The sequence below is a fragment of the Lynx rufus genome, unplaced genomic scaffold, assembly GCF_022079265.1.
Source record: "Lynx rufus isolate CCGP_SWC_20201006 ecotype Redwood Valley unplaced genomic scaffold, mLynRuf1.p SCAF_3, whole genome shotgun sequence".
Classification (NCBI taxonomy): domain Eukaryota; kingdom Metazoa; phylum Chordata; class Mammalia; order Carnivora; family Felidae; genus Lynx; species Lynx rufus.
In genome coordinates, this window is record NW_025814845.1 from 83,320,074 (window position 1) to 83,345,828 (window position 25,755).

The 25,755-nt window shown below is 37.3% G+C and overlaps 1 protein-coding gene across 1 annotated transcript in view; it reads right to left on the minus strand.

Annotated features, from left to right (window-relative positions):
- Positions 1–1,712: 1,712 nt before the first annotated feature.
- The window catches only part of CENPE (centromere protein E), an 86,790-nt gene continuing 62,747 nt past the window's right edge, over positions 1,713–25,755 (minus strand). The window contains exons 41-49 of the mRNA XM_047091827.1: positions 24,495–24,692; positions 23,580–23,783; positions 20,859–21,077; positions 17,197–17,382; positions 11,467–11,579; positions 10,016–10,113; positions 8,204–8,387; positions 5,048–5,334; positions 1,713–2,448 (exon numbers count right to left, since the gene is read on the minus strand). Of these exons, the coding sequence (XP_046947783.1) occupies positions 2,354–2,448; positions 5,048–5,334; positions 8,204–8,387; positions 10,016–10,113; positions 11,467–11,579; positions 17,197–17,382; positions 20,859–21,077; positions 23,580–23,783; positions 24,495–24,692 (1,584 nt within the window). The 3' untranslated portion in view covers positions 1,713–2,353. The remainder of the gene's footprint in view (positions 2,449–5,047; positions 5,335–8,203; positions 8,388–10,015; positions 10,114–11,466; positions 11,580–17,196; positions 17,383–20,858; positions 21,078–23,579; positions 23,784–24,494; positions 24,693–25,755) is intronic.

Below are 25,755 nucleotides of genomic sequence, written 5' to 3' on the forward strand. Positions count from 1 at the left end.
TTTTGGAAGGCTGTCCAAGACTGATATTTGTCTTATCTACCTGGGGTGCTAATGGGAGGCTGAGATGCTTTGGATGCCTGGGGGCTAATGAGAACAAAGGAGAGCAGGTGGCTTCTTACTGCATTAAAGAACATGTTGTACTGCAGACAGACACCAGAGGGAGCAAGAGATCCAGCTCTCAGAAAAGAAATTGGCAAATTATACACATAGCCCAGAGAAGTCATATCCCCCTAAAAAGTTTTCAGAGACCCCTGGCATCTATGACCAGGCTGACTGGTGTAAGCATTCCCCTGTGTGAAGCAATCTGTATACTAGAAGAGGTGGCTGCTTTTTCAAATGCATTAAACTCAGCAAAAAATCAGAAAGCACATGTACACACAAAGAGAAGCATGACCCGAAGGAACAAAATAAGTCTCCCGAAACTAACGCCAAAGAAAAAGTGATCTATGAATTACCAAAGAATTCAAAACAATAGTTTTAAAGATGCTCAATGATCTACAAGACAATGCAGATAGGCAACTACATGAAATTAGAAAAACAATGCACGAACAAAATGACAGTATTAACAAAGAAATAGAAACTATAAAAAAAGAACCATAAAGAAATTCTGGACCTGAAGAATACAATGACTGAATTAAAAAATTTACTAGAGGGGTTCAGTAGCAAGACTTGATCCAGGAGCAGAAAGAATCAAAGAAAAAGCAATAAAGAAACATGAAGAAAGCCTAAGGTTCTCATGGGACATCAGCAAGTGGACCAATATATGCATTATGGGACTTCCAGAACAGAGAGAGGGTCAAAAAATTTATTTGAAGAAATAATGGCCCCAAACTTCCCAAATCTAAGGAAATGGACATCCAAATCCTAGAGTTGAGCAATATTCTACTAGACTGGATACCTGATGACTGATTACGTTTAATGGACTTAGTTTTATTATCCAGGTGAACCTACTACCTTGAGTTACTGTTATTCAGTGGAGGAGCAGACATTGTCAAGAAACAAATCTGCAGCTCTGCTATAGTGTCTTATTGGGGGAAGAGTGGAAAGGAGAAACAACTCCGAAGGGACTGGCTTGGGGGAGACAGTTATTGGAAGGGACACCTTCCCTTAGCCCTAGTGAATGCCTATGATAGTATATTAAGGGAAAATATCCATCCATAGATTGTAAAATGATGGCTATGATGTAATTCACAATCTCTTCCTTTGAATGAATTTTATCAAAGAGCCAAGAATGCACTGAAATCACTAACTGTTCTAAACCTTATGCAACTTGCTGTTTTATGTGATTTTTCAAAGTCTTATGATTTAAAAGTAGTAACAGATGCTCTCTAAAACCATAGTTCTTAACCTCCTATAGGGTGACAGATCCCTTTAAGAATATGATAGGAGTATGGACCCAAGTATCCTAGAAAAATGAGTTTACATACAAATTAACATAAAATTTCAGAGGTCTTACAGACTGCATGAAGCCCATCCACAGATGCCTTATGTATGTGTGGGGACTCTGGGTTTCTAAGATTTTCTACTTTGATAGAAACTCAGGTGTTGTTTCCTCATGTCTGAAATACAAGGGTAGGATAAATGGTATGAAGTTCTTACCGCTGGGAGTAAAATGCAGCACAGTACAAAGTGTAATAGCAAATCAACCAATTTAGAGTTCTTGTATAGGGAGTGGGTGGGTACAGAAAAACAAAGAGAATTTTTGTATTTATTATAGCAAAACAAAGATCAGACTAGAAAATGAAGAGGTCACAGCATTTTGCTGTCCCTTAGCAACTTAAATCCAGGAAGCATGTATATATTCTTGTAGCAAAATTCTGAAAGTCACCAAACGAGTACAGCCAAATATACCCTGAATACCCCACCAAGAAACCATCAATATTACATAAAGTTGTGATTCAGAACCACTAATTAAACATTTATTCAATGTTCAAGGCACTTAAAAAGTAGTTCATAATGTTAATTAAATGACACTTTATGTATTAGGCCTTAGAATTACCTAAGTCATGTGTAAAACATTACATTAATAAAGATGAATACATTTTGCATATGCATGGAAAGACTGGAAATTTCCTTCAATAATTTTATTCTTTATAAAATATATAAATAAATAAAATAATTCAATTTCTAAAGTATTACCACATTCAAGGAGGTTTTGCTATCAGTCATTCCAAATTATTGGAATGCATTAACCTCCTGTTCCTTCATCTTCCAATTCTAGTGGCAAAGTGAAAACTGAACTGAAATTACATTGGACTGTGGTAACATTGCCAGGGATAGGCACATAACGTAAAAGTACAGTCATTTCTCAGCAGGAAACGCTGGGCCCCCAGGAAAGTGACAGCAGAGGAGCCTACTGGGTCTTGCACTCAGGCATATCTTTTCTTGAGGAGGTGTGCCAAAGACTTGGCTGAGGACCCACTCTCTCTGCTCCAGCAGTTTGTTCTTCTGAGAAAAAACAAAAAGAAAAAAAAAAACCCAAAAGTAACCATATTTTATTAAAAAAACTACACGAAATTCTAATAGAATTGGAAATGTAAATAATGCTAAGACAGCAGAGATAAGAAGAATGAAAAATGACAATATGGTCATTAACCTCATGTTTGGTCATTACAAAGGTATATTTCACAATTCACAAAATCAATTGTTAGAAAAACCATTTTGAACATAAAACCAAGAAGCAATTCATGAATTTGAAATTCATCAGTTTGAGATTCAAAGTGAAATCAAACACAGAGTGAGTCTGATTTTCTTTTGCCTGAATTTTAGGGAAAAAAAAATGCTATACTAAACAAATACTATTAATTTTGGAGACTATTTAGCCATCCTTGGAAAACTTTCTTTGAGCCTTTAAAGAGCACTTCAGTTGTGTTTATTTGTTTATAAATAATATTGATTTTCAAATGATTATATTCATATAAGTAAATGTCTCATACCTGGTCTTTGCAATTATCTCAAGTTGTTGAGAAATTTTAAATTATCTTTTATAATTCAAAATAAAAGCATTAAAATTTTCTTAGAATGGTATTTTACTAATTCAGGCTGGGACTATGTCCTTTAAGGCTGAATTGGCCAGTTTTTTGATTCATATATTATTCCAGTCTACTCTTTTTTTTTTTTTAAGCTTATTTATTTGAGAGAAGGAGAGAGCATATATAAGCAGGGGAGCGGCAGAGAGAGAGGGAGAGAGAATGCCACACTGTCAGTGCAGAGCCCCAGTGGGGCTTGATCTCATGAACCATGAGATAAGGACCTGAGCCAAAATCAAGAGTCAGACACTTAACTGAGTCAGCCACTGAGCCACCCAGGTGTCCCTCCAGCCTACTCTTTTATTTATTTTACTTAAAAATAGTACCAGAGTGATCCATATATTGATAAAAAGATTTAAGCATTTCTACTTGTGGCTTCATATCATGCATGTGTCTCTGGCATTATCAGATAAAATCAAGAGGTGATTAACAGTTTCCTGGTTTTTCAGAAGACTCTTCTAAAATAGCATGTATGCATATACAGCAAAAGTTCCACATAAGTGTTAGCTAATGGCAAGTGCTTAAATGTTTGTTAAATACTATTCCATAAAATGAATAGTTTAAACATTTTTTCAAATTGATGTCTTCCTATATCCCAAAGAGCACTTTAAGACTGAGGACTTATCTAATATTGATTTTAAAGTTGATGAGAATGGACAGATTTTTTTTTAAAGTCACACAGTAGAGTTCCTCACAAATCCACAACCTTCACTTGGGGCCAAAAATGATTTGGCAACTGCTTTCCTTAGGTGTACAATTTTATTGCTGTAGATTTCTACAACTGTGTAATGGGATTTCTGACAGGCAGATATGCAGTCACAAAGGCTCTGGCCACACACACAATCAATGCTGTGTGGTGAGAAGGACTACAAGAAACACAGTATTACAGACTTTCTTCTGCAATGCTCTACACCTCTGTGTCTGGCACCCCTCCTACCATCTAGCCAGGCACCTATGACTGCTTTGACTCCCCTATCTCTCCTGTCCGTCCACTTCTCTCTAGCTCTACTGAATCTGCTCAGGTCCACGCTAGTATGACCTCTTGCTTAGACAACTGTCATAAACTCTTGCTCCTATTATTTGTTGGTTACCATATAACTAAGGTGATGTGTTCAAAATTTATAACTCATTATGATCCCCTGCCATTATGTTGTTTAAAATCTTTCAAAGACTTCTTCTATACAATCTACAAATTCCCACACACCTGGCTCTTCTCCTCTTTGCCTTCAGGGCCTCCAACCACAGCAGCTTGTGTTAACTGTGCTGTGGCCATACGATCTTTCTTCTAATGCTTCCCCTGGTTATGGTCCCTCCTACCTTGGGCTGTCACTGTTCTATCTGCCAGAAATACTTTTCCCTCCCCTCTTTGTTAAGCAAACTCACATTAACCTTAGATCTCAGTTTCCTTCTTCAAGGAAGATTTCCTTAATATTCCTGCAACAAAAACCTATAATATGCCTCATAGCCTTTTATACTCTAGAATTTTACCTGTTTATTTTTGACTACTTGATTACTATATCTCCTATTGGACTATACGCTCCAGTAGAGTAAGGGACCATGTCTGGTTTTGCTTATCAATGTATCTGACACATAGTCGGAGATCAAAATTTTTTGTTGATTGAATTAATAAGTAAGTGAAATAAGTCTATGATCTGACTTGTGTAAAATGAATATAATGCTATTGGAAATGCTGGCCAACTGAATTGATAAGAAGGGCTTCTTCGGTAAAAGTTTTGTTTATAGTGTAGTGTCTTCATGTTTTTAACAGAGTTGCTTATTTCTCTTAGGGAAAAGCTGAAGGTTTAAGAGGCAGAATAAAGACTTAGCTTGGGGTAAAAAACAATACACGTTAGTGCCATGCTTTGGAGAAACTTTCTCACCCCAGAAATGCCAAATCAAGTTGAGCACCATAGTTTGCTCAACTATATCTTGTCTAAACTTGCCCTTTGGGGTCACAAATTAATGATAAATTCTGACAGATATCCCCTGATTTCTAAGGAACCAGGATATTTACTTACCTGGGCAAAGGCCTAAACCCGAGTTATCAAAATAGCGAACTGGTTGAGGTGTTGGTAAAGACTTTGATCGGCTATCGAAAAATGAAGATTTTGGTGATTCCCTTGGCACAGGATCTTGTAAATTCCGTTCCTTGCATTGAGAAGGTGTATGTGGCCTCTTTTTGGAAGCTGTTCTAGTCATTTTAGGAGACTGTGGAGAATTCTCACAATTAACTTCTTTGTGTGCCTCTCTTTTAAGGATTCTTTCCTTCCACATTTTGACCTCACCGGAAAGATGATGATTATTGCTTGAATGTAGTAGGGAAAAAAAAAAAAAAAAAAAAAAAAAAAAAGACTGTAAGTCTGCTCAATTCCTGAAATTTATTCACACTTACATTAAAAATTTTTTAAACTCTGGTAAAATATATACAACATATAATTTACCACTTTGTCTTGTTTTTAATCTTATTTAATTTTAATTAATTTAATTTTAGTTCTAGTACAGTTAACATATAGTGTTATATTAGTTTCAGGTGTACAAAATGGTGATTCGACACTTGCATACAATACCCAGTGCTCTTCACAACAAGTGTACTCTTAAGTCCCCATCACCTATTTCACCCATCCCATTACCCCCTTCCCTCTGGTAACCATCAGTTTGTTCTCTATGGTTAAGAGCTTCTTGGTTTGTCTCTGTCTCTCTCTCTTTATTTTACATTTATTTTTGAGAGATAGAGTGAGACAGAGCACGAGTGGCGCAGGGGCAGAGAAAGAGGAGGGGACACAGAATCTGAAGCAGGCTCCAGGCTCTGAGCTGTCAGCACAGAGTTCGATGTGGGGCTTGAACTCACGGACCATGAAATCATGACCTGAGCTGAAGTCAGACATCTAATCGACTGAGCCACCCAGGCACCCCAACTCTCTTTCTCTCTCCCCCGCCCTTTGCCTGTTTGTTATAATTTACCATTTTATCATACTTATATTCCCACCTAATGCTTCCTGCTTGGATTATTTTCACAGTTCAGAAAATGAAATGAGGTCGCATTAATTGAACAATTGTAATCATGGAGTCCTGAAAAGAAAGCTTAGAGTATGACAGATTTTCAATTGAGTCAGTGAGATCATCCAGAGTGGTTTACCTATTGATACCTTGCAGCAATAACTTGACAAATTAATCTGCTGGATAGACTAATCTTTAATGTACCTTTGTTATTTTAAAAGAAATACTACACCATGCTTCTGAACTAGTTATAGTCTTGCTTGTTGCAGGAAATGTCACCAGCATTTATCCAGTTCCTGCAGAGAGAAGCCTGGGGACCAATCCCAGAGGCCCTGCTCTCCTTTATTTGGTCATCCAGGTCTGTGGACCCAACCTCACACTTAATCTTTCAAATTTATCTCCTTATATTTATCCCAATTGGCTCCATTCTAGTCCATGCCAAAATTATCTTTTGCGTGGACTATAGCAAATAGATTCCTAAATTGGGTTTCCCTATTTGCTCTAGAGCCAGAGATGCTATCTGATCTCATCAGGCCCTGGCTTAAAATCCTCCACTGGAGGTCACTTTCTCATTATATTGCAGATTATCACCCACGCCTCCTCAGACTGACCCAAAAAGGCCTGTGTAAGTAACCTAGACCAGTGACCTCTGGCATCTCTTCTTGTACCTTAATGTTTCATTCTCTACACCCCAGTCACACTGGGTGTCTTTCAGTTCCACCAACAGGTTATTCTTTCTGATTGAAGCCTGTGCACATGCTGGCCCCTGCCTAGAAGGCTTATATGTCTCTCCTTTCATCTGGCCTAACCTCTACCCTTTTCTATAACTGCTCTTCTATCAGTTTCTTCGCCATCACCCCTCCCCACAACTAGATAATGTGTTTTTTTTCTGTTGCTGTTTAATAGCACTCATTGCAAAAATTAGTTGTTTAGTTATTTGTTTAATGCCTATTTTTCTTCTATTGTATCATTAGTAAAGTGCTTGGCACAAGATTCTAATCCTTGATAGAAGCCAAATAATTAAATCTGTTAGAACTGTTTATGAAGTAAAAGGAAATATGCTACAATAATGGACTTAAGTTCTCCTTTGACTTGGGTATACAGACTTGTGGTATATTTGAGCTGCCCCTCAAAGATCTGTTTACTTCCTGCTTCTGGGCTTTGTTAAAAATAGGTCAATTGATAGATAGCAAACATCTGGAATGGTGTCCCAAAGTCTTATTCCTCTTAAAAGACATATATTACAAAAATGCTGATTCGAAGGGGCACACGCACCCCAATGTTTATAGCAGCACTATCAGCAATAGCCAAATTATGGAAAGAGCCCAAATGTCCATCGACTAGTGAATGGCTAAAGAAGATGTGGTATGTGTGTGTATATATACATATAGTAGAATATTGCTCAGCAATCAAAAAGAATGAAATCTTGCCATTTACAACAACATGGATATAACTAGAATGTATTCTGGGGCACCTGGGTGGCTCAGTCGGTTAAGCGTCTGACTTCAGCTCAGGTCATGATCTCACGGTCCGTGAGTTCGAGCCCCGCGTCGGGCTCTGTGCTGACAGCTCAGAGCCTGGAGCCCGTTTCAGATTCTGTGTCTCCCTCTCTCTCTGCCCCTCCCCTGTTCATGTCTCAAAAATAAATAAACGTTAAAAAAAAATAACTAGAAATGTATTCTGCTAAGCGAAATAAGTCAATCAGAGGAGGATAAATATCATAATTCCATGCATGTGGAATTTAAGAAACGCAACAGATGAACATAGGGGAAGGGAAGGAAAAATAAGATAAAAACAGAGAGGGAGGCAAACCATAAGAGACTCTTAAATACAGAGAACAAACTGAGGGTTGCTGGAGGGGTGTTGGGTTGGGGCATGGGCTAAATGGGTGATGGGCAGTAGGGAGGACACTTGTAGGGATGAGCACTGGGTAATGTATGTTAAGTGATGAATCACTAAATTCTACTCCTGAAATCATTATTACACTATATGTTAACTAGCTTGGATTTAAATTAAATTAAAAAATATATATTTATTACATATACTCTAAAAAATGACTTTCCCCAGATGTGTGAAGGCTTGCCAATTGCAAAAAATATATATGCATATGTATATGCCATGCTCCCCACATGTAATAGCCAGAAGCATAATTTCAATATCGTGTAAGCAGATCTTACCTTAATAGTTCATTTTTTTGCTTTATTAGCTGTTCATTTTGCTGCTTTAACTTAGAGATTTCTTTTTCTAGCCGTATATATTCACTTTTAAAAATAAGAGCTTTTGTGCTTTGTACGATGCCACTGCCACCTCCACAGGTTAAGGGTTTATTAGAAGGCTGAGAGTCCGTACATTCTGATACAACTGTGAGGAGGGCAAATACACACATTAAGTGATAATTTTAATTATCTCCAAAGTTCAAAATAAAGGGAATGTTATTGAGCGCAATAAGTCACTGTAAAAACCAGACCATCTCAATCATCTCCCTAGAAGCCATCCTTGCCTTCCTCCTTCTACCTCACTTCCTGTGCCTATATGATCAACACTTCTAATTATCTCTAGAGTCCTCTTGCTTCTCTCCAACCCACCAAGTCCACTCCCACCACAGTGCTCCCTGAAATCTTGCACAATGACGGCAGCAGTAGTAATCTCCCAAGTGAGTGTGGTCCTTCACTCTCTCTCCTCTCCATCAGTGGAAACACCCAGAGGGCTTCTTACAATACAGAATGTGTGTGTGTGGGGTCCACTGCCAGTTACTCAGTGCACTGTAAGTTCTCAACACATACTTGTTAACTGAATAAACCTCAGAAAGATACTAAAGCATATATTATTAAGTATTCTGCACTATGTGTATAAAAGTAATGTAAGGAGTTGTTTTTTAAATTTCAGGTAAAACTGCATTAAAATGTGAGGTGCTTCTACGTAGAATAATCCACTGTGTAACCAACAGTTTACAAAAGGGTGGTAAGGTGTGTATGGGGAAGACACTTAATGTCCATTTTCTTTTGAATTACTTTGGATTCAGATACAATATGTACTGAAAGTCACAAATCAAGAGTTAATTATCCTGACCCTTCTGTAACAACAAAGCTTGCTCATTTCTATTTTTATCCCTTAAAGTTTTCCAGGTAGGGGTGCAATTATCCCAAAATAGCCACTAGAGAAGTTCAGTCTACATATGTACTAGACAACATCTTTAACACTTCCTCATTTTTTTTTAAATGAGTGGATAATAATACACACAAGTATTACCTTATGTTTGCTTGACATTTAGAACTTCCAGTGTGCTTTCACACACAACTTTCAGTTTGATCCTTACAATAAGTATATATATAAGCTAGAAGGTCAAGTATTATTGTCCCCATGATTTCATAGGGCCATGAAGTGAGAGTGACCTGTCCTTAGTTCAGTGTTTACTACACAAAGCTGTCCCAAGTACTGTTCAGCATCCTCGCTTTTCAAATGAAACATGAGATAAAAATATGGAAAAAGATATAGGTTGAGGAAATCATATGAGAAATTTGATCATTAGATTTGAAAACTGTGTCTAAAATCAATTTCAAAAAGATTGCACGATTTCAAAGAGTTTGCAAATAAGCATCAACTCTGTATTTTTCAGTACTAAGAACAAATAGGATTTTATTTCCTTATTTCTACTGTGTACTGATTGTATTTTTACTGTGCCTATGGTTAAAATCTATTAAGATGTGAATGTCTTCACTACTATGTAAAGATGTGATGATCTGATAATGCAAAGGTAAAATTTGTATTTTTTAAGAATCTCCAATGGACAGTTAAAATTATAGGAAACCAGACTAAATTGGGTACAGGATAAATATGATCCCAGTAAGTTCGTTTCAAAAACAGTTCTTTCTAAATTAGTGATTAACATGTTTATTCTTGACTGTCACATATATAATAGTATTCAAAATGTCTAAGTGTATTGAGAAGTAAAATGGAAAGTTATGGAAATATCAGCATTTTCTACTTACGTGAGGTATCTTGCGCTTGTTGATTTCTTCTAAGATTTTCTCTCAATACCCTTATAACTTCTTTTTGATATTCTACAGTGGCTTTTGTAGAAGTAATTCTAAAAAGAACAATGGAAATATGTAAAAGCCTAGCAACTAATTTTTAATGGAAGAATAAACAGAACTGCTGTCAAGAATTTTCTAATAAGATATATCACATTGACATGAAACCCATAAGTAGTAGCAGATACCCTCCTGGTACCAAGTGTTTTATAGGTACAACACCATCAAATCAGAAGCATTCTGTTTGGTTGCAGGAGTAATTTTTTTAAACAATTCTTTTAAAATATCTGGAAGCCCAATAGCTATTAATTGGATACAACGATTACCAGAGCATGAAAGTGAGAAAAAACTTCTACCTATGTCTACATTGTCAGGGAAGTAAACCCCAGCTGCAGTCCAGTCCAGTGTGATAGTCAAAGGTCAAACAAATTCTGCTCACTGTCTCCCAGTAGAAAGTGATATTTTATGAACTCCTGGCTTAAGCATTAATCAGCAGTGATAAATCATGAGACTTTCTCCCTTTAGAGACTCTGAAAGTTATCTGCTGATCCTATTCTCTAAGTAAAATTGATTTTTTTATAGTGAAGAACTTGATAGGTATAAGTTTCACTAAAACCAATAGTCTTATCAATGGAAGGCTAGTCCGGATGCAAAAGCTTCAGAATGCTACTTTTTGGGCAAATTAGGTATCCTTGTTAAATATTTATAGGAAGAACAAAAAGCATTAGGAGCCAGAAGGAATCTTAACAAATCGTCTAATACAAACTTACTGTTTTATTTATTGAATATGAACATAAAGCCCAGAGAGATTAAACAGCCTATGCAAGGTGATATAATAATGTGGCAATATTATATTTCTAATTCACTGTCTCTGACTCTGTTTCATGTTCTTTCATTACACCATATCATAAAGAATTTTAGGCGTGCCATTATGTACAGTAGTATACATAAACAAATAAAAAGAGGTTATGCATTTGGGTACTAGGTACCATAATTTAAAAGGAAATACAACCTTTACACAAAAACACAACAGGAGGAACAAATTAAATTAAGAGAACCGACAGAAACCTTGGTCAAACTGCTAGACACAAACACACACATACAGGTTCTTAACATTCATTTTCAAGCATAAAAAGGCCATTTTTAAGCTGTTTATATATGACTGAGCAAGAAGCATCGAAAGAAACATTGTATTAGTAATTGGCCAGAACTATGCACATTTTTAAAAAACTTTGGATATGTAATGAGAATTTAACAAGTTTAAAATCTGTGGATGTGGATATTTATTTTAAAAAGCAATAACAGTATTTCCATATATTTTAAAAAGTTAACCAATGCAAAGGAATTTATATAATTTAGAAGGCAAACTTGAGCTATTAAAGTCGTGTTCAATTAAGGCAAAGACGTACTCTTTTTCAAACTCTTTGGCAGTTTTCATCTTCTCTAGGTCTATTTTTACCAGCTTTGTTTTGAGATCTTCAATTTCTTCTTTGTAGGGCTTAGCTCCTAAAGCAACTTTGTCCTAAATTTTTTAGAGAAGAGAAAAATAAAATAATTTCAGAGCAGTTTTAAAGAGTTGTTAACTACCTTGATTTGGTAGGAACATTTTAAAACAGCAAACTTCAAATATATGAAAAGCAGGAAAAGGCCCAAAATTTAATCCTAAAATGAACAAGCAGATATTTGATGTGAAGTATATTTGAAACTACTGGAAGCTAATATGTAATTAAGAACATATGACTTTCATTTCTTAAAACAATTTTTTTTCCAATTAAAAATGAAATACTTAAGACAAAATGCAACAAATGTTGAGAATAATGGGGGGTGGGGGGGGGTGACAGGGAGGGTAAAATGAAACAAAAAGATGCCAGAATGGCAATACAAACAGCAAACTAGAACTGAACCAAGGCACAAAGCAGTATAAAGTGTTGTTGGGACATTGTGTACTCAAGGATGGTTCAATCCAGTGCTGTCAATGTATCTATCTACTTCCCATCACAGAAAAAAAACCCAAAAACATACATAAATACATACTTGCATATATTTAAATCTTTTTTTTTTTTTTTAATTTTTTTTTTTTCAACATTTATTTTTGGGACAGAGAGAGACAGAGCATGAACGGGGGAGGAGCAGAGAGAGAGGGAGACACAGAATCGGAAACAGGCTCCAGGCTCTGAGCCATCAGCCCAGAGCCCGACGCGGGGCTCGAACTCCCGGACTGCGAGATCGTGACCTGGCTGAAGTCGGACGCTTAACCGACTGCGCCACCCAGGCGCCCCTAAATCTTTTTTTAATAAACAGATTTTTATATTTTAGAGAAACTTTAGGTTGATAGAAAAACTGAGCAGAGAGTACACAGAGTTCCCATATACCCTTGTCGCACTCCGTCTCCCTCCCCACCCTGCCCATTTCCCCCATTATTAACATCACATATTAGTGTGGTGTATTTGTTACAAATGATGAGCCAATATTGATATATTTTAGGTTGCATTAGGGTTTTTTATTTGCACTGTACATTCTATGGATTTTGACAGATGTAAAATGGCACATATCCATCATTACTGTATTATACAGAATAGCTTCACTGCCCTAAAAATCCCCTGTGTTTCACCTATTCATCTTTCCCTCCCTAACCCCTTCCGGACCATTGGCAACCATTGATTTTTTTACTGTCTCCCTGGTTTTGCCTTTTCCAGAATGTCATATAGTTGGAATCATAGGGTATGTAGTCTTTTCAGATTGGCTTCTTCTGAATTTTTTTTTTAATGCGTTTTATTTATTTTTGAGAGAGAGAGAGAGAGAGATAGAGGGAGGGAGGGAGGGAGGGACTGAGCACGAGCCAGGGAGGAGCAGACAGAGAGGGAGACACAGAATCCAAAGCAGTCTCCAGGCTCTGAGCTGTCAGCACAGAGCCCGGCGCAGGTCTTGAACTCATGAGCCATGAAATCATGACCTGAGCCAAAGATTGACGCTTAACCAACTGAGCCACACAGGCACCTCAGATTGGCTTCTTTTAATTAGCGGTGTGTATTTAAGGTTCGTCCGTATCTTTTTGTGGCTTGTTAGCTCATTTCTTATTATTGCTGAATAAATCACTTTTTATCATTGTACCACAGCCATACAATGGAGAATTAGATATTGAATAAAAAATAAAACCCATCTAAATAGGGACCTAGAGAGCTCTCTTTATTCCTCTAGGCTTTCTCACCCCAAACCCCATAGAAACATTCACATGCACACCATGGCTAGCAAAGACTAAAAGATGCAAAATGATAGATGCTCAGCTTAAGGAGGCTGATCACAGGGTAAGATAAGCCCATTCTTGGAGAAGCCCACTGTTTGCTCAGTCACAGCACCCGTTCAATACCCCACCTTCTGATTCAGATGCTCATATCAGAGACTCCCTGAGAATGTGGCTGACTGAAGTGTTGTCAGTTTTGTAAGAAGTTGCCAAACTCTCTTTCAAACTGGCTGTCCCATTTGCAGTCCTTCAAGCAATGAATGAAAGTTCCTATTCCTCCAGCTCGTCACCAGCATTTAGTGTGATGTTTTGGATTTTGGCGAGCATGGCATTTTGAGATACCATAGGTGTTATAGTGTAGTGTATTTTGTTTTAATTTGCAATACTCTAATGACATGAAGCTGAGAATCTTTTCATTTGCTTATTTGTCCCATGAGTATCTTCTTAGGTGGGGTGTCTGTTTAGATCTGTTGCCCATTTTTTAATCAGGTTGTTTTTATCATGGACTTTTAAGAGTTCTTTGTTTATTTTGGACAACAGTTCTTTATCAGATATGTGTTTTGCAAAAATTTTTCTTCCGGTCTGTGACTTGTCTTTTAATTTTCTTAACTGTCCTTCACAGAGCAGATATTTTTCATTTAAATATTTTCATTTCAACTTACCAGTTTTTTCTTTCCTGGATCGTGCTTTTGGTGTTGTATCTAAGATAAAGTCACTCCCAAGCCCATGGCCACCTAGATCTTCTATCTTCTCTTCTGGGGGTTTTCTAGTTTTGTGTTTTACATTTAGATTTTTGATCAACTGAGTTACTTTTTGTGGCAGATAGAGGGTCTCTGTCAAGATTCGTTTTTTGGCCTATGGAAGTCCAGATGCTCCAGCATCACTGGTTGCTAAGTTGAGTCTACTCAACTGCCTTTGTTCTGTCTAGGATCAGCTGACTGCATTTGTGTGGGTCTACTTCTAAGCCTTCTATTCTCTTCCACTGATCTACTTGTCTATATACTGTTTTAAAAGTTCAAAGAACTTTGGGGCGCCTGGGTGGCGCAGTTGGTTAAGCGTCCGACTTCAGCCAGGTCACGATCTCTGTGAGTTCGAGCCCCGCGTCAGGCTCTGGGCTGATGGCTCAGAGCCTGAAGCCTGTTTCCGATTCTGTGTCTCCCTCTCTCTCTGCCCCTCCCCCGTTCATGCTCTGTCTTTCTCTGTCCCAAAAATAAATAAACGTTGAAAAAAAAAATTAAAAAAAAAAAGTTCAAAGAACTTAAAAAAAAAAAGGTATCCACTTACGACACTAAAAAGAAAATGCAGAGATTACAATTTTTTTTTGCCATGGTATAATGAAATAAATTAGTCACATATAACATTATTTAAAACATTCTTATGTAAGAGAAATCAAAATTGAAAATACCGAATTAGAAATGAAAGACAACAGAATTCCATATTTCAAACATATGGCATGCGACCAATGCTGCACTCAAGAAATACTGAGTCTTAAATAGTTTCACTAATAAACTGAGAAGACTGCAAACATAAATTTGTTAATATCACCTATTTATCAGCTGCATTTTAGATGGATTCAGTTAAGAAAGTTTCCTGGCTCTACCTGAGAAAGAATTCCTTTGAAATTCTGATTTGAATTACATGAAAGTTAGGAATTAACTTGGGAACAACTTAGGGCTTGTACAGTATTGAAGTTCCAACCTAGGAAATGGTGTGTTTCTTATAAACCACACGCTCTGTATTTCTTTTTTAAGTTCTCTTGCTCTTTTCATATATGTTTTCCTCATTTTTTGTTAAGGTTAGTCATTCAAGCATTTTATTTTTGATTTTTGTGACCATCATAAATAAGATCTTTTTTCTTCTGGGGTGCCTGGGTGGCTCAGGTCATGATTGTGAGTCTGAGCCCCACTCTGTGCTGACAGCTGAGAGCCTGCTTCAGATTCTGTGTGTGTGTGTGTCTCTCTCTGCCTCTTCCCCACTTGTGCTCTGTCTATCAAAAATAAATAAACATTAAAAAAAAAATCTTTTTTTTCCCATCACGCAGGATGTCCCTAAAGTTTTAATGTAACTTAAATTTTTAATAAATTCACTGCTACTTGATATAAGCAATTTGTAATGATACAAGGGAGGAAATGTATCAAGATTGAAACAAAATTTTAATGATTCATTTGTTCAAATTACTTTCTTCTGTATTCAATTAATAAACCCCACATTATATTGGACAGTTATATCCAAGATGTTTTCAAATAGTGGGGAATAGGTTAAAAGTTTTTTCTTAATGTTGAGTTAAATACACGTTGCATTTTATAGAATATAAGTTTATAACCTTCCAGTTGTCTGGGCCAAAAACTCTGGCATAATATCTTAACTCCAAGAAATATGAAAGGAAGGGATGTGTGCCACGTCTGGGCCAGAGCCTTCTTTAAGAATAGAGATTTTAAGATGAATTTTGGCTTCTCCATCTGTCCCTTTCCTATGAGCAGGAGCATGAACTGCTTACAACCTGGCTTTAACCATGCAGATGAAAACAGCACCAGAGGGGTGGCAGAGAAACAGGATGGGAGAAAAGCGAGCCTCTGAATGGTCATGAAGTATGGACCCTCCTGCCAACCTGGAACTCATACTTTTATATGAGATAGAGAAACAAGATTCTCTCTTGTTTGAGTTGTTGCAGTCTGCTTCCCTTTATTGTAGCAGCCACAACAAACACACCCTCTTGGATTTGATTTTCAAAGGGCAGCCTTTAAGTCAGATCATTATATCCTTTTGCCAAAATCCCAACGACTTCTCAGCTCACTCAAAATAAAAACCAAAGTTCTTACGATAACCTGTGAGACCCTTTACGAGTTGACTTTCTGCTACTTCTTACCTTCTTTCCAACCTCTGTCCCCTTGCTCATTCTGCACAGGAGACACCGGCTTGTTTCTTAAACATGTCTAGGCTATCTGAGATTTCCTTTGCCTAGAAGGCCCTTCCGCTACCACAGAGCTCACTCATCCCTTCAAGTCCTCTTAATGGTGTGGCTCTGCTCAGCAACGCTTTGTAGGAGAAGAGGTTTCCCTCCCACCCTCACTTTCACCCAGCACCCATACACCCCTTGTCTAGCTTAATTTTTTCCCATTGCACTTTTCACCATTTGACACACATATATACTTGGTTATTTTCTGTCTTCCTGAACAAGAATATAAGCAACTAGAAGGAAGGGAGGTACTTTTCTTTCCACTGCTGTATACATGACATCTAGAGCAATGACCAACATATAGAAGACTCAACAAATATTTCTTGATTGAATAAAAATATGATTTGAAATATTAAATAATTATTCTAAAAAGTTCTAAGGATTTACAATTGATTTTCTTGGTTTTTAGTTTTACATTAAACTATATGAGATTGTTTTTTATTGCCTCTCTGTTTCATGTCTTATTGAATGAGCCAGGACTTTTCAAATAGTATTTATATGCCTTTTAAAAGTAATTTTTCTAGGAATACAAAAATAATCATTATTTTGCATGAAAATATATTCCTACATTTCATTTCTAAGTTTCTGCTTGCTTGCTTATTTATTTATTTATTTATTTATTTATTTATTTATTTATTTGAGAGGCAAAGAGAGAGGGGGACAGAGGATCCAAAGCAGGCTCCATACTGACAGCAGAAAGTCCAATGCGGGGCTTGAACTCAAGAACTGTGAGATCATGACTTGAGCCGAAGTCGGATGCTTAACTGATTGAGCCACCCGGGGGCCCCTTCACCTGCTCTCTTAAAGCTTGAGTATTGAACTTCATACATACATAGGTAACAGGAAGTTCAAGTAAAAGATGAGAGTCCCAAGTAAACTGTCAAATTTAACAGTAGAAGAAAAAAAAAACCCTTTTATTGTAAAATGAGTTTGTTAAGTTACCTGAAGTACTTGGATCATTTCTTTAGTCTTTTCAAGGCATTTATTTGATTCATTAACTTGTGCTTGAAGTTTTGCTACTAGGTCATTAGTCACCTCAAGTTCTTTCTGAAGCTTTATAATCTTGCTTTCCTTGTGCATAGCACTTTCTTTAGCTTCACGCAGTGAAGTTTCCAACTCCTGAATTTTCTGTGAGAAAAAGCACACATAAATAAGGTATGCCATGAAGGCAGAATCACAGAATATAAGTTTAAGACAAAGACGATCATATATATAGGTATTAATTTTTCAGATTGCATTAAGAAAAGATAGAAGAGAAACCAAATGTCACTCAATTTACACATGTATTATTTCCTTTATTTAGAAGTTGATGATTTTTGGATTAAAAAAGGCCCAAATTTTATATTACAAGGTTTAGTGTTTATCTTATTTACTGGTTAGTACAGTGCTAAGCATATTAAAAAGGCACTCACATTTTAAATTAACAGCACTTAAAGAAAGTACACCTGTTAACTGACTCTTTAAGTAATGCATATAACATAGCTTTCCCTTTATTTTTATTACCTAATTTTAAAATTAAAAAATACAAGCATGTGGAAAAATTCAAAGGCATATAATGAAGGGGAAGTTTCCCCATCTCAGAACCCGAGCTGACCTGGTAACAATGACTACTAAACTCTTTCAAGTGTATCCTTCTAGAAATTTTCCATGCCTATTTAAGTGCTTGTGAGTACACAGTTACAAAATAGTCATACACAGAGTAGGAACATACTGAATATATAGTTGTTTTTTAAAAAATATTTATTTTTGAGAGAGAGAGACAGCGAGTGCACAAGTGGGGGAGGAGCAGAGAGAGAGAGAGAGAGAGAAGAGAGAGCGAGTCTCAATCAGGCTCCTTGCTGTCAGCGAGAAAGCCCAATTCAGGGCTCGGTCCCGTGAACCGAGAGATCATGCATGACCTGAGCCCAAATCAAAAGTCAGACATTTAATGACTGAGTCATCCCAGTGCCCCAGTTCTGTTTCTTTTTAACTTGATAATATACTTTCCAGATATTTCCATTAACAACACATAGAGATCTCTCCACATTTTTGTTTTCATGGATACATACATCCTGTCTTATAGAGGTATTGTAAATTAGCTAACCCATCAACCACTAGTGAACATCTAGGTTATTTCCAGTTTTTTTCAAATACAAAAATACCTGAATTTAAATACCTGAGTTTGTTCATGTTTGTAAGATTATTCACCTACACACACATGCAGGATTTCCTAGAAAATGTTTGTTTTTGGCCCATCTAGAGTTTATTTTTGTTTAAATGAGTGAGGTAGGAATCCAGATTTATTTTTTTCCAGGTGGCTAGCTGGTAGTCTGGAATCAAACATGCAGTAAACCATCTTTTCCCCACCGAGTTGGTGGTTACCATTATCAAACACTGAATTCTCATCCTTACTTGGGTGTACTGCTGAACTCTACTCTGTTCCACTGCTCCATGTGTCTATTTCCATATCGTATCAAACTACTCTATGCTACTCTAATTCGGCATGATTACCAAATTAATAGTATATCATTTACTATTGGATAGGGTATTTCCTGGGGTCACTGAAGATGGATATTTCTTCTGTTTCTTTATTGCTTTGGTAGATGGGCTTAATATTTCGGCTAGTTTTGTCTCCACCAACTGACTGAGGTCTGTAGTGATTAGCAAATCGATAAACTGTACCAGTGATCTTCTAGTTTCCACTGGTAATTGATTATTAAATTAGTGGCTGACGTTTTACTCTGAGTATTTATTTTGCTCAAGATGATAAATTATAATTTCCTCTTAGGTTCTTCACGAAGTCATTTTGTGTGCTAACAACATAAAACAGTATGCCTGCTTCACAGATTCCCAAGTAAGGCTAGGTAACAAAATAACTGAATCATTCAAAAAAATTTTGTTTTACTAATTCTTTATTTTTGAGAGAGAGACAGAGCATGAGTGGGGGAGGGGTAGAGAGAGAGGTAGACACAGAATCCCAAGCAGGCTCCAGGCTCTGAGCTGTCGGTACAGAGCCCGACATGGGGCTCGAACCCAAAAGCTGTGAAATCATGACCTGAGCTGAAGTCAGACACCTAACCGACTGAGCCACCCAACGTACCCCTATAACTGAATCATTCAAATAACGTATTGATTCTTGGATACAGGTTAATCTATATAAGACATCTGTTATAATTTTTTAGGCTTTTCCATTTTATTATTTATTTATTTATTTATTTATTTATTTATTTATTTATTTATTTATTTATTAACTTAACAGGTTGGTGTTCTTCCTGGTTCGCATTTTTATTTCTTTTTAACATTTTTATTTATTTTTGAGACAGAGTGAGACAGAGCATGAACAGGCGAGGGGCAGAGAGAGGGAGGCACAGAATCCAAAGCAGGCTCCAGGCTCCGAGCTGTCAGCACAGAGCCCGATGCGGGGCTCGAACTCACAGACCGCGAGATCATGACCTGGGCTGAAGTCGGATGCCCAACTGACTGAGCCACCCAGGCGCCCCAGGCTTTTCCATTTTAATTTTCATATAACACAAACCAGTTAATTAGAGAAAAGCTGAATTGCACTAACCCTCTAAGCTAGTTCTATATACAGACACAGATTATAGTTTAATAAAAAGTTACACAATTGTGGGGTGCCAGGGTGGCTCAGTTGGTTAAGCAGCTGACTCTTGGTTTTGGCTCAGGTCATGATCTTGCATTTTGTGAGTTCGAGCCCTGCATCAGGCTCTGTGCTGGCAGTGTGAAGCTGCTTGGGATTCTCTCTGCCTCCCCCCCCTTCCTTTTTCTCTGTCCCTCCTCTGCTCATGCCTCTCTCTTTCTGTCTCAAAATAAATAAACTTAAAAAAAAATTACACAATTGAAGAAATTTATAATGTATAGTAATAGCACCTGAGAAGGTATATGTATCTTTAATCAAATTAAGCTATGAGTTACTTCTGCTTTATAATTCAAAGGGAAGATCTCATGTAATATATAGTTCTGTAGTTATTTGAGTGATAGCCACAATAGGACTATATTTATTTTTTAAAAAAAAAATTTTTTTTTTTCAACGTTTATTTATTTTTGGGACAGAGAGAGACAGAGCATGAACGGGGGAGGGGCAGAGAGAGAGGGAGACACAGAATCAGAAACAGGCTCCAGGCTCTGAGCCATCAGCCCAGAGCCTGACGCGGGGCTCGAACTCCCGGACCGCGAGATCGTGACCTGGCTGAAGTCGGACGCTTAACCGACTGCGCCACCCAGGCGCCCGAATAGGACTATATTTAAAGAACAAGCCCATTGGGGCACCTGGGTGGCTCAGTAAGTTGAGCATGTGACTTCAGTTCAGGTCATGATCTCACGGTTTGTCAGTTTGAGCCCCACATCAGGCTCACTACTGTCAGTGCAGAGCCCGCTTCTGATCCTCTCTCCCCCTCTCTTTGCCCTTTCCCTGCTCATTCTCTCTCTCTCAAAAATAAATAAAACATTAAAAAAATAAATAAAAACAAGCCCATCACACACACAAACATGGCCCACATTCCCTAATACATTTGATACTATACTTTTGCTCTGAAGTGTTCCATAAAATGCATCTTTAACTCTGATCAATCTGCAAACTGAAAAATGTCTCATAAGAAATCACATACCTCTGTGGTTAGTTGTGTGGCTCTTGATGTAACATGAAGATTCTTATTGTCTTCTGTAACAGCATTAACAAGGACACCAGATGTCAGGGAGATCTTCAAAGTTTGGTAGTTTTTAAATAGTTGTTCATTTTTCTCTTTCACTGATTTCAGGTCATGTTCCCATTCTTTAGTTATGGTAGCATTTCTTTCTTCAAACTCTGTAGATTCATTCATTATAGCCTATTGAATAGTAAAACACTATTATAGCTCTAAAATGAATTACATATAAAAATACTATGAAAACTACTAGAATTCTAGGACAAGGCATATGCTGAAATTCATTGTTTAGAACACTCTAGAACAGTACTTTAAAAGAATGTGAACATTCTTTGTGGTTTGCATCAGTTTCTAAAACTACAGAAGATGCTGGACATTGATGAGAATAAAAAAATAAGGACTGGAGAGGATTCATATTGATTTGCAAGATGATAAACCTCACTTTATTAAATCAGTGCTAACATTATGGAGAGGAATCTGCAAAACTGTACAGGTTAAAGTTATTATGTATTATGACATTTGTTATTCAATTTTTTTAACGTTTATTTATCTTAGAGAGAGTGTATGCAAGCATGTATGCACGAGAGGGGCAAGGGGGACAAAGGATCTGTCAGCACAGAGCCTGATGCAGGGCTCAAACTCATGAACCGGGAGATCATATCCTAAGCCAAAGTCAGATGCTTAACTGACTGTGCTCCTGTATTATGATATTTATAATGTCCTATATAAACATTAACTGACATGTAATAGCAGAGCATATTCAATAAACTTAACAGCAATCTATTTTCCAGTTTCATTTCAAATCTCAATGTTTATAGGGAAAATAGTTCACTGACTTTTGGTAATCTGAAAATCTTATATTTCTGTGCAGGAAATAATAGTCAATAACTTTGCTAACTCTGAAATTACTCATATCTTTTTACTTCCTAATTGTTATGGGACGTATTTTTGCTCTCATCATGAATGCCTTATTGGTTTTATCTATAACTTTGTGGCTTTAAGGCACTTCTATCAGACTTGGATGCTAACTTAGTTGTGTTCTTGCTGGCATCCTGGACTTTCCTGGGTTCTAGACTACTGGCTCACACCATACGAAGTTATCATTTCCTATTCTTAGGGTGCTGGAAGAAGCCACATATCTATGCTCATCCACACAGTAGGAATCCCTACTTTCTACTCCCAACTAGGCCCTCAATATTACAAGAAAAACACTGAATTATACGGGGATTATCTTAGCCAAATATTGGTTTTATACTTTTCCCTGTTGATTGTGGACTCTTCCCCTGCCCCCGCCCTGAAATAGCTCATACTATTCTGCTAGCTTGAGGTATTTAATATATGGGAATGACTCTCCATAGGAAAACAGCTTTTGAAAATATTACCTATACTTCAGTGTGATTTAAGTATAGTTTCCAGATGAAATTAAAGTGTCAAAAAAGAACTGCCCAGACATATGAAATATGAAATTAATCTTAGAAGCTGTGATGTTAAATCTAGCTCCCCTTGCTCCAGTTCCATGTACACAAGCAACTTTCTGATTACTGTGTATTTTACCAGGTATAGAGATAGGGATTACTTCAGAAAGTAGAATGAGGGGCGTCTGGGTGGCTCAGTTGGTTGAGCCAACTTCGGCTCAGGTCATGATCTCATGGTCTGTGAGTTCCAGCCCCGCGTCGGGCTCTGTGCTGACAGCTCAGAGCCTGGAGCCTGCTTCGGATTCTGTGTCTCCCTCTCTCTCTGCCCCTCCCCCGTTCATGCTCTGTGTCTCTCTGTCTCAAAAATAAATAAACATTACAAAAATTAAAAAAAAAAAGAAAGAAAGCAGAATGATATCCTTATCAATGGAAAGTACAACAAATTAACAAAAATGATCTTCAGCAATGTTGGTTCTTGTGAATTTATACACTGGAGTCAGTCACCTCGGGAACAGAGGTATAAACCATATCTCTAAACCTCAGAGTTGAAGAATCAGTGCATATGGTAGTGATACCACCAACATGAAAAGCAAATGAGGCCTCCGCCAAGGAGTTGGCCAGGCTTGTCTATGGCATGACCACAGGTGCTGCCTGCAGCCCTGAATCAGGCTCATGTCTTACCCTGTCTGAGGCTACTGGGGGGAAAAGGCTCAATTCCTACAGAAGCAGTGAGAACTGAGAAAGGAAAGAGGATTCAAGATTTCATAAGTGGAAATTGATTATTACACCTCAAGATTTTATCCTTTTTTTTTTTTAAGTTTATTTTGAGAGGGAGAGCAAGCACAAGCAGGTAAGGAACAGTGGGGGGGGGGGAGGGTAGGGGGGCAGGGTGCAGATTCCCAAGCAGGCTCCATGCTGTCAGTGCAGAGTGGGAGGTGGGACTCGAACTCACAAACCATGAGATCATGACCTGAGTGAAACCAAGAGTCAGATATTTAACCAACTAAGTCTCCCAAGCCTCCTAATTTTATCTTCCTTACAAGTGTCAGTTGATTATCTTTAATTATCTTAAAGAAGCATACATAACATATAAGAGGAAGAACATGTTTTACATAATTTTTTCCAAATAAAAAAATAAAGTATATACAAGTAAATTACAGAAAGCATACCTAAGATTGAGCTGTTCTAAGTCTTTTTTAAGAAAGAGGTGGAAAAATCAGAGCAAACAACAAAAAAGAATGAGGTAGCACAAAAGAAAATCATTACTTACAATTATCTTGTTATTATAGAAGTTATTCACTTGACAAATCCTATCATTTTCTTTCTGGATGCCATTTTTAAGCTTTTCTGTATCAAAATGAGTATTCAACCATTCGTCCAAAAACTGGGTCATTTCTTTCCTATTACTTAGCACTTGTTCAAATTCAGCCTTTATGCAGTGGAAGTCATTTTCTGAAAGATCTTTGAGAATTTCCTGTGTGAAAAATAAGTATTTAATCACCTGGACATTAGGAAAGTTTTCACCTAAATATCATATAGATATCATAAAGAGGGGAAAATACCTTACTGAACTTTCATTTTTAATATTTTGAAATAAATATAATTCTAATTTATTCTAATTACATTAGAAATGTAATTCTAATTTAAAACTTTATTCTAGTGATTTGAATAATACATTTTTGGCAGTATAGGCCATCTAAGAGGAATGTCTGTGAATTCTGCATGTTAGAATTAACTGTCAAAACTGTCTGTGACCAATAATCACAATATACGAAGTGCTTCTGCATGTAGCTTTCCTGTGCACTCAGGTCTCACATACGTGTTGGGAGTTGGATGCCAGCCTCACACTGCTGGGTGAGAGCAAGGCACTCCATGTGGAGTTACTGCAATAAAAATGTTCCTGACTCCCAGCCACAGATCTAGGTAATTTAGAAAGCATTTGCAAACTTATTCTGGGGTTCTATGAATTCCCACTTGTTGGTACTAAATCTATTTCCTGTATCTGTGGATCCTGAAAAAGGAGATTAGTCCATTATGTGACACTCTTTACATCTAGCCACTTGTCACCCTGCAACCTAGTTTTAATTTCTGGAAAATGAAAAATGGCTCTAAGCACATGGAAAGGTACCTTCTCTATGTGACATAAAGGCCTAAAATCTAATGAAACCATTTAAATAAATGATACCTCAATATGTAGATCCATATTCTGGCTCAATTTAAGGTCTGTTAATTCTCTGGATGGCACATCATAATCTTGTTGAAGGTGTTGTATTTTAATTAGCAGTTCATTTTGCTTTTCCACTTCATCAATAAAAAACACTTCAAATTTATTGATGGATTCATGGTGTTCTTCCTTTATCTTTGTAACATGGCTTAACACATACTTACAGAAAAACATTAAACAAATTGGGAAATGAACTTTTTATCACATTTAGAGGAAGTTTTAAACCCTCAAGACTAAGAGGTGGGATGGCATCTCTTGTTTATCTATATCCTCTGGTAAGTGAGGAAGAAGGAAAGAGCCTCTCTCTCTATCCCCAGTTTTCTCCTTTCAGTATCTTGGGAGAAGAACTTCCAGACTTCAAGTTCCTTACTTCGGACTCCCTACTGGATACATCTCATAGATGTTCAACAATTACCTTACATTCAATGTTAAAATGTAACATAATCTCTTTCCCTAGAAACTCACCTTTCTCTACCAATCACCCATGTTTCCCAGCTAGAAGCCTGAGATTCATTTTCAAAATCCTGTCCTGCATACCTTGATTGGGTAACCAATATGGGTATGCCAGCCTCAAGATGTACTTTCTACATGTAGTTAGATGTTTGGCATCAAGGTAACAATAATTTGAATGCCATGTGTTCCATGGACCTCTTGGATAAATTCTGGATATCTGATTGCCTGGATTTGTGGAAAAATTTCAGGGCCTGGGGCACCTGTGTAGCTCTGTTGGTTGAGCACCCAGCTCTTGATCTTGGCTCAGGTCATGCTCTCATGGTTAGTGGAATCAAGCCCTGTGTCAGGCTTTGCGCTAACAGTGTGGAGCCTGCTTGGTTTTCTCTCTCTCCCTCTCTTTCTGTGCCCTTTCTCTGCATGCACACACTGCCTCTTTCAAAATAAATAAACTTTAAAAAAAAAAAAAAAAAAAGGAATGTCAGGGCCTGAGAAGCAAACTATCTAGGAAAGACAAATACCAACTCCCTCCCTCCTTCCTCAGTCTTCCACTACTTCTTAACCTCTTATAATCTGGCCCTTCCTAATCACTCAACTAAAACTGCTCTGAGAAAGTCACCAATGAGCTCTATTATCAATCAACAACTTGAGGGCATCTGTTCGGTTCATATTCTGGCTGCGTGAAGTATCTGACACTCTTGACCACTTTATCTTTGACGTGTTGTCCTCTACTGACTTGAGCAACAGCACTTTTGCTTGATTTTTTTTCTGT